At 61.0% G+C, this 8,944-nt stretch overlaps 1 protein-coding gene and 1 long non-coding RNA gene across 2 annotated transcripts; one reads left to right on the top strand and one right to left on the bottom strand.

The window, feature by feature from the left end:
• Window positions 1-109: 109 nt before the first annotated feature.
• Window positions 110-7,438, bottom strand: ATG9B (autophagy related 9B). Its single transcript, XM_037029482.1, has 14 exons — window positions 6,889-7,438; window positions 6,728-6,771; window positions 6,485-6,549; window positions 6,172-6,333; window positions 5,529-5,670; window positions 3,236-3,990; window positions 2,919-3,072; window positions 2,527-2,706; window positions 1,750-1,986; window positions 1,436-1,569; window positions 1,171-1,267; window positions 845-968; window positions 626-767; window positions 110-461 (listed from the first exon to the last, which is right to left on the bottom strand). Exons 1-13 carry the CDS (start codon window positions 7,436-7,438, stop codon window positions 640-642), a joined length of 2,772 nt encoding a protein of 923 aa, XP_036885377.1. The 3' UTR covers window positions 110-461; window positions 626-639.
• Window positions 5,611-6,741, top strand: LOC118975509 (uncharacterized). Its single transcript, XR_005064081.1, has 3 exons — window positions 5,611-5,682; window positions 5,901-5,996; window positions 6,161-6,741. It is a non-coding gene; the product is annotated as an uncharacterized LOC118975509 (long non-coding RNA).
• Window positions 7,439-8,944: the final 1,506 nt, after the last annotated feature.

An 8,944-nucleotide genomic window follows, 5' to 3' on the forward strand; every position in this document is an offset into this window, starting at 1 on the left:
AACTCCAAAAACATCAGCCCCCGTTAGTCTTTCCACTCCCAAGTCCCCAGGGCCCCCCTCCGCCAATCCCACGGGGACCCGGAGAACCAACTGCGGCTCAGTCGCCTTCCTCACTGTTTCCCTTACACTGAGCTTGGCCTCCGCCCTGGCCCTGGTTCCCCACCCCCATCTTGAAGATACTGGGGGACTTCTTCCCAGGCCAGCGGCTCCAGGACAGCTAGTTGTTGGAGGGGGTGCGTGTGGGGTGGGGAAGTGTGTCCCCTTCTCCCCTCCACGTGGGGACTGTCTCTCAGACTTGTTTCCAGACGCCTTGGCGTCTGCCCTCCTAGCCTTTCTCTGCTCTCTGGGGCGAGTTCATCTGTCAACCCTCAGATCTTGCCCAAGGAAAGCATCTGTGGGGCGGTCCCTCAAAAGACTGGGCTTGTGCTTCCTCTCCACCTCTTCGGATCTCCTTGGGGAATCTGAGGGAGGAGAAGGCCCTTGGCAAGCAGTCCAGGGGGTCAGGTTCCAGAGATGACCACCGCCCCCACACACACACACACCTCAAATGCCCCCAACCCCTTTGGCTTTACCTAATCTCTCCGGCAGCCCCTCCCAGCCCCCACCACAATGAGACAGCACTGACCCTAAGGAGGCCCCTCAGTCAGTGCCAGGGGCCTGGCCAGGCTCCTTTGGAGCCTCCGCGGTCTGCTGGAAGCCTCCAGGGAAGAGAGGCTGGGTCCTCTGGGGTCTCCACTGCTGCCTGGGGCTGGAGGCAGGACTGGAGCCTGAATAGAAGAACCGTGAGTCGGGCGATGCCCTGCCGCCTGCTACCCTGCCCGCCCCGCCCCCAGGGCCCTCTCACCACCACTGGACCAGGATGGCTTCTCCTCATCCGGCGAGAGTGTCTGCGAGGGGCTGGACCAGGGCCTGGACAGCGGGGAGGCTGAGGCCTCGCCCCACGGTTCCTGCTGCTGCTGCTGGTGGAGCTAAAGGGAAGGGAGAGGAATGAGGGCCCCCTCCTGCCCCGCAGCACAAGGCTCGGGCCCTGGGCTGGGTGCAGAGGGCTTTGCAGCCTCCTCCCCAGCTCCTTTTGGGTACATCCTTCCCTCTCCTCTGCCTCTCTTTCAGGCAGCTGCTTTCTCCCCACTTGTCTCTTCCCCCCCCCCCCGCCCACACCTTTCTACTCACCTGGTGCAGGTAGATGGCATGGAGACTCATCTCAGCAGAGGCAAGCTCAGGGAGCTGGGCCACCTTCTGGCCCCCAATGCCTCCTGGGGACACACAGCTGGGACAGAGGATGCAGTAGATCAAAGACAAGCCCCTCCCCCTGCAGCCCACAGGGAGGGCCAGGCTCGACCTCCCCTTCCTAATCACACCCGCTGCCCATACCCTCCTCCTGGAGGGTCCGCCCCACCACCCCTGCTCCCCTGCACCTCAGGCCCCCACTCCTCACCTGGGGTCCTGGGCCATTCTAGAAATGGAGGCCAGGAGGCTGGCAGTGGCTGCAGCTGGGCAGGGGGCTGTGGGGCTCAGGTCCCTTGGGGGCAGAAGGGGGTGCACCAAGAGGTTGGCCAGGAAGGTCTCCGGCTGGGAGCAAGAGAAGACACGGATTAAAAGAGAGCGCAGAAGGGGAGTGGGGAGGTCTCCTCAAGGCAGGGGAGAAGACTGAACCAGTGAGCAAGCAGGTTCACTCAAAAGGTGAGGCGGAGGGAGGAGAGAGGGGCGGGGCCACTGGTGAAGGCAGGGGCCGGCCAGGCTGGGGCTCACCAGAGGCGAGGAAGAGTCGCTGAGCACCCTGGAGGTGGGGGGGCTGCGAACCGAGGTGGCACCCAACGTGGCTGCATCCTGTTGTACCCGGCCACGAAGCTGCCCCAGGAACTTGGAGCTGTGCCCCGGGGGCCGCCATTGTGGGTGCACCAGGGAGAACCGCATCAGGGAGAGCTCGGTCTTTCCGTCCTCCGCACGCTGAGACTGCGAGGCCTCTGTGTGTCCTGCCGAGAGCCACTGAGGGGAAAAAACGTCCAAAGCTCCAGACACTGCTTTTAGGGCTGCAGTGGGAGCCTCGTGGGGTCGGCGGGACAGGAAACATGAGCCCCAGTCTCCAGGTGGAAGGAGGAGGCCATGATGGGCACTTGCTCAAGGTCACCCCCAAAACAGGGCAGCAGAGCAGGACCTGGGTCCAGGCCCAGCACCAGAACCAGGCAGCGGCTCTGTGGTTGGCCAGCCTGCTCACACCAGACAGTAAGGTTGGCTTTAGGCCTTGCTGGGAAAGGCAGGTCTCACTTCAGGCCCATGCACCATCCCGCCCATCCCTCAGCCTCCCTGGTGGCCTTCACTCCATTTACTGGTGCTGTGATGATACACACATTGTGTCGAGTAAACGCACACGGCCCTGTATGTTGGCTACAGTCCATTGTCCTGAAGGACACTAAGGCTCAGGGAAGGGAAGTGATGAGCTCAAGGTCACAGGTGGCAACCAAGGGAGCTGCAAGGCACACCCCTCTCTAACTACCACCATGCACACATCCAGGGAAGGATTCTAACCTGAGGGTGGCCGTGGCGCTTCACATCCATAAGAGCAAAGGAACAGATGTCACCAACCCCGGCCACATCCACAGTGAAATGACGAAAAAAGTCAATAATCTCCAGGGCACGAGGGCGAAACCAAAAGAGCAGAAACAGCGGGGCCAAGAGAGGTGACAGGAGCTCCTCCAGGAGGGAGACCTGGGGAGGCAGGGGCGAGACTGAGGGGCTGCTGAGGATGAACAGGATCAAGAGGCCCCCGGGATCCTGGCCAGGGCAGGAAACCTCCAACCCAGTCATTCCCCGGCTGCCAGGGTGGCCAGCCCGGCGTCCATTTGTCCCACGCCCTTTCCCAGACCAGGCGGTTGCACAGCTTCCCGCGGGAGCAGGCCCGCTCCCGACTCGACCCTCACCGCTCGGTATTGCAACAGCCGCGCCATCTGCTGGTAAGCGCTGGCCCTACCGGCAGCACCGGGCTCCTCCGGGAGGTAATGCATGTGGGCCAAGGCCGACTGCAACAGGAGCTGCGGTGAGCGGCCCTGGCTCTGCTCTTCCGGAATGAAAGACCTGGGGGGGCAGGACCGAGTGGGGCAGGTGCCCTGGTTAAGAGGATGTGCTGATGCAGGAGGCAGGGCTAGGAGAGGCTGGCGGTGTGAGGGGTCGGGGATAAGGGTGGAACTCAGCCCCAGGTCGGAGGAATGACCCCCTCCCGGGGCAACTCCCCTCGCACCTGGCCACGGTAGCCGTGACCCCGAGCGCGGTCATGGCGGTGAGCACGTGCTCCACGGCGAGCACGTCCTCGTCGTAGACGGTGAGCGCGAGCAGCGCGGCAAAAAGCGCACCGGCAAAGAAGACCAGCTGGCGGGCCAGCAGCGCGAATACGGGCGCGGGGGGTGCTGCGGCGCGCAGGAAGGCAGTGGCGGGGCGGTAGGCGCGGGCCAGGCGCGCGCGCAGCTCGTGCGGCAGTTCGTTGAAGTGGCGCAGCTGCAGGCGGGCCAGGCGGGACCAGCGGCGCGCCCCCAGCGAGCCCGGCTCTCGCCGCAGCAGCTCGACGTGGCTGTAGAAGGCGTGCAGCACCTGCCAGGCCAGCACCAGCGGGCTCAGCGCCAGGTTCACGACGGCCAGCAGCAGTACCGTGCGCCGCCAGCGCGCGGCCAGGGCGCCCCGCTGGTCATTGCGCTTGTAGGCGTCCGGCAGCTCCCAGCCGCCGCGGAAGAGCGAGAAGGGCCCTCGGAAGAGAAGCAGGTCGACGTTGAGCGCCAGGCCGCGGCTGAGGAAGGCCACACTGCCCCCGCAGGGCAGCGCGCAGCGGGCCGGCAACAGGCCCTTGTTGGCCAGCGCCACCTGGTAGTTGGTGTAGCGCAGGATGCGGTGGTGCACGTCCAGCTCCGTCAGCGGCCGCGGCTGCACGCACAGTCCCCCGCTCCGCTGCAGCGCCAGGAGGCGCGACTGCACCTCCGCCCAGGGCACCGAGCTGAGCTCCTCCTGAGGACACCGGATGCGTGAGCGCCATCTACCTGGGTTCCCCTGTATGGCGGTGCCCAAATGCACCACGACCAGAGAGCTACGTCCCTAGCGCCTCCTCCCCACTCTCCTTACCAGTGCCCCTCAGGTGGAAAACCTGTCACCATTTTCTGTCCTCCTCTTCCTTCCCTAACTGTGTCACAAACCGGGGCACTTCCTGCTTCCTTTCATCCTCGTCTGAATGGTTCCTCCTGGCCGGGCCAGTCCTGAGGCCATGACTCATGTGCTTCCCAGCGACACCTCATAAGTTAAATTCTTCAGGTATTTGATCTCAGCTCCTTAAGAGCAGAGTTTCCCGAGGCACCCGCAGTCCCACACGCAGAAGACACTAAGTGGCCACAGTTCCTAGGGCGCCTGCCAGCGTGGGTCCAGACACCTCGCAGCCTCTCACCCCTGCAGGCTTTGAGATGTCCATCCCCCACAGTGACCTTCCTAAGACATTGGCTGGGTGCACGGCTGGGGTGGGGACTGTCAGATCTCACTCGGATCTCTCCTGCAAGCCTCATTTTAGCCCACTTTCACCTGCTTGCCCCAATCCAGCCCAGTCACGTCCTCTGGGCCCATCTCTCCAGGCCGCCCCAGGGTCTCCCCTTCCCCTGGAAGGAACGGGGTTGAGGGGAGGGAAAGGAGAAGGAGGGGGAGCATCCTTCTGAAGAGCCTGCTCGACGCTGCCTCTGCTTCCCTGGCCCCCCTGATCTGTCCTGTGCTGTGCCCAGTGTTCCCCTCAAGGTGGCTTTCTAGAACCTGTCCCTGGGCCGTGCAGGAGGACATGCCGAAGGCTCTCAACGTCTAAGAGGAGCAGGAAGCCATCTGCAGAAGGCACCGTGTTTTCCTGTGTATAATGCCCACCCACGGTCTCCTGTGTTTATACACGGGATTACTCCGCCCGTGTACAGTGCACATCCTTATTTTTCCTTCAGAAACTTGGGCAAAAAAAAAAAACCTGCATGGTATACACGGCAAAATGCGGTAGCCTTGGAGCAGTGCCTTCCAGGAAGGACTTAGGTACAGAGCAAGGAGCATGAGCAAGACGGGAGGGAGGAAAGGGCAAAGCAGGACCTGGGGACAGGGAAGGGGTCCATGCACTGGCTGACTGCCATAGGGGCAAAGCCAGGAAGGGAAGTGGGACCACCCAGTGGGGCCTCCGCACTGAGTTGTGGGCTGCTGGGTGGACCTCCTCCCACGGATAATCATGGACTCCCTGCCTCCTCGGCTCCTGTCCCTCCCAGCCCCACCCCAGTTTCTCCTCTGTAAAGCCAGGGGACCCCCCTCCTCTTCTGTAACCCATCTAAACCCACCGAGCCCCACTAGGATGGGGACCGCGTGGTATAAGTGGTGGTGTCCCACCTCCTGACATTACTCGGGGCCTAGGGTAGCCGTCAGTGCGGACACTGCCTGCTTCCCAGTGGGGCCCTTCCGTCTGTACAGCCCTCACTCCTCCCCTCTTCCCTGCTGCCCGACATGGTGCCGCTCCACACAGCCACAGCCACCCAGCTCACCGGGGGGATGTGCAGGGCCTCCCTGTAAAACGCCCGGACGTCCCAGTAGCTGAAGAGGTTGCAGACTGAGCGAAGCAACTGGATCAGCCAGAAGGCTGCGGCCAGGATCAGAAGGAAGACCAGCAGGGGGCTGGAGCGGATCCTGGGGGCGGAGGTAAGGGAGCGAGAGAATGGGACCCCCACAGAGAGGGAGACAACACTGGGGCAGTGATGGTCAAGTTGTGGAGCGGATCTAGCAAGACCAGCAGTTCTCAAAGCGTGGGGTGTCTGGGGGTCCTCAAAACCTTTGCCAGTGTCTGCAAGGTCTAAACTTTTTTCAGATAATACTAATGCTTCTACCATTTTTATTCTCATTCTCTCGTGGACGTACAGTTGAGTTGTCCGGAGGCCACATGATGTCACGTTGACAGCGGACGGAATGTGCGCTCTCAGGTCTTCTAGCTGTCCTGTGCTTTACTCTCCGATAAAGTATGATTCTCATGAGCAACAGCTCTTGGGTTCTCAATCAACTTTAAGTGTGTGAAAGCTGTCCGGAGACCCAACCCTTGGAGAACCAATGATCTAACCCAGGGACAAAAGGTGGGTGGCTCTTGTCTGCTAGTCTCCCCCACCAGCTCTGCTCCCCCGACCAGCTGTCACTCACCGCTGGGCACACTGGGAGGACGACAGGATGGCATCTGACAGAGTCACTTTGCTGTGCGGCAGCCCAGGTCTGGTCCGGTTATTTGGTTTGTTGGCAAAGAGAATGTCGTAATCCACGCAGCGAAGGAGGAAGGTCGTGAAGGTGATGATGAAAACAAATTGTCTGGCGAGCCGGGAGTTCAGGGATCAGGCCTGAGAGCTGGGTGGGCTGCCTCCCAGCCTCCGGGCCAGCTCGGTCCTCCTCCCCACCCAGTGAGCCCCTGGCCATTTGGCTGGACTAGGAGCAGCAGGCACCACCAGGACAAGCATCTCACCCCAGCTGGAAGACACTCTCTAGCAGGATACAGGCAAAGCCGTTCTGCTGGTGGTAGCTGTAGATGTGGCGGGTGCGTCAAGAAATAGCCTGGGCAGCGTGGGCCTTTCGTAAGCATGCCGCCCCTCACTCCACTGACAAGTCCCCTGACCCTGCTGCGTTCTCAGAGTCGCCCCTGCCATGAACAGTGCCAGCCCAAGGGGCCCTCCTGTGCCACCGCCGCCAAGCACAGCTCGAAGGATATCTTGGTGAAGAAGCTGTCCAGGTTCTGGATGTGGTGCCAGGAGCCTGGGCACAGAGGGACGAGTGTGGGGACTCAGCTGTCATCAGCGTGAGCTCTCCACGCCCTCAACCTGCTGCCTCAGCCCCCGGAGCTCCCCGGGAGCCCCACACCCACGCGCTCACCTCGGAGCCCTTCGGGCACATGGAGCAGGGGCTGCTGCTCCTCCCCGTGGAGGGCTGAATCTTGGGACCCCTCAGGGTCACAGTCCTCCAGCCGCTCGTAAGCCTGCTCAGGGATCAGAGGGCCTATCCGCAGCCCAGGACTGCCCTGGGGGCATCGTCGTGAAGGAGGGGGAGTCACTGAGGCCAGGGGTGGGGTGGAATGGGAACCCCCGGAGCGGGGAGCAGAGATGGGTGTCATCACAGGCCCTACCTGTTTTGGGGGTGTGGCTGGGGTGGGGAGGGCACTGTGTCGAGGCAGAGAAGCCCCCGAGGCCTGCACAGCTGGGCAGGGGGGCCCTGGAGTCGGAGGAGGAACTATGGAAGGCATACTTCTTGTGCGAGGGGCAGGGGACAGAGAGAAGACGGAGACCCTCCCTCCCCCGGGCCCCCGACACGGAGGAGGCAGGAGAGGAGGCAGCGGCATGGGGAGGAGGGGCACTGATGCAGGCCCCAGGTCTCCCCACCGCCCCAGCTGCCCTCTGCTCCCCCCCCAGCCCGTTCGCCTCACCATCAGGTTGGCGGCTTCTCCTGAGAGTTTGGAAGGTCGGCAGTTGGGGCTGTTTCCTCAGAGGTTCAAGGAGCTGAGCAGGGACTTCGACAGAACAGTGGCAACAACACCGTGACTCAGTTGGGGCAGGCCAGGCGTCCCAGCTCCCATTCCGTCACCTGTCTAAGCACGCACGCCCCTTTCCCGGGCAACCAGCAGCCAAAGCTCTCAGGCCCCTCCCCCTCGCCTGGGAGGGGTGCCAACAGGAGAGGCAGAGGCTGAAGAACAGATCAGAGGAGACACCTATCATCCCAACGGCAGCCCTCGAGTGAATTTGAAGGGGACCCCAGAGACTAGCAGCCAAATAACAAAAGCCAAAAGAAAACCCTGACAAAGGATTATAGGACTATGGGACCAAGATGTTACATCTTTAATTTCTTATAATCTTGTCTTCCCTACACACACACACACACACACACACACACACAGAATTGTCAATGGAGAAATGCTTTAAGACCAAAAACAGGAAGAAAAAAAAAAGAGAGAGAGGCTGTTCATTTTGTCTGTCTGGCAGTACTCAAGGGGGGAAGTGAGGAGACAGGGAGCAGAAGGAAGAGAAGAAAGGAGAGACAGCTCTCTTGGATGTGAAGTGTGGGTTTGGAGCTTACAGTAGAAAAACAGGGTCCCTTGGATATTTATGTTTACTTCCTCGTCTTCCTGAACCCTGAAACCCTGTCCCCCAAGTCCTGATCCAGCCTTTGGAGGCCCCTTAGAAGCGTCGGGACTGAATCAGCAGAGAGCAGCTGGGAGTCAGAGGTTCGGAATGATCGTTTCGGTGGCCAGAGATGAACTGACTGAGTTGAGTTCCTTGTTGTCACATCAACGAGGAGGAGGAGGAGGAGGAGGAGGCCCAGGCAGCCGGTCCAGTGGCTTGTCTGACACCATTCCTGAGGCCCTGATTCACCAGGTCTCCTGCCGAAGGCCATGCCACCCAGGTGTCAGGCCTCCTGGGCTTGGGCCAAGGGCTCAGGTAGGGGCCAGTATCCATGAACTGGAGAGAGGAACAGAGGGCTTCCTGGATTGGCCACTGGAGGAACGTGGAGGCCATCACAGAATTGTCCACAAAACCTGAGTCCGGATATGCCTGTCTCTCTACCTCCTTCCTGGGAGGAGAACTGCCAGCCTAGCTGAGGACTCGCATAGTTTTATCCCTGATGGGAGGCAGAGCTACGAAAACAAGACTCACCCCTTCTAGATGCATCATCCTTGTACCTAAAGTGGAATGCCACATTGCAGAGGGGCTAGGAATTCCTCACGAACTCTCTCCCGATGGGTTATGTGGGGTTTCGTCTGGTCTCTCCTCAGTCTCACTCACCTCAATACTCTACCTCACTTTGGGACCCCTTCCACACACCCTTCCCCATACCCAGTTCAACCTCCGACTGATCCTGCCATACTTCCTTACCCATTTCCACCCCCAGACACATTCGTTTACGGCGTTCCTAACACCAACCCCAGTTCAAGTCAATT

This window comes from Sturnira hondurensis, unplaced genomic scaffold (genome assembly GCF_014824575.4).
Source record: "Sturnira hondurensis isolate 20B ecotype Veracruz unplaced genomic scaffold, ASM1482457v3 Scaffold0020309, whole genome shotgun sequence".
Taxonomy (NCBI): Eukaryota; Metazoa; Chordata; class Mammalia; order Chiroptera; family Phyllostomidae; genus Sturnira; species Sturnira hondurensis.

Coding starts and splice junctions, on each gene's coding strand:
- ATG9B (XM_037029482.1), bottom strand. CDS start 7,438: ATGGTGAGGCGAACGGGCTGGGGGGGGAGCAGAGGGCAGCTGGGGCGG. Junction 2,707..2,918: donor GGCTGTTGCAATACCGAGCG/GTGAGGGTCGAG, acceptor CTGCCTCCCCAG/GTCTCCCTCCTGGAGGAGCT. Junction 1,987..2,526: donor AGCGCCACGGCCACCCTCAG/GTTAGAATCCTT, acceptor TTTTCCCCTCAG/TGGCTCTCGGCAGGACACAC.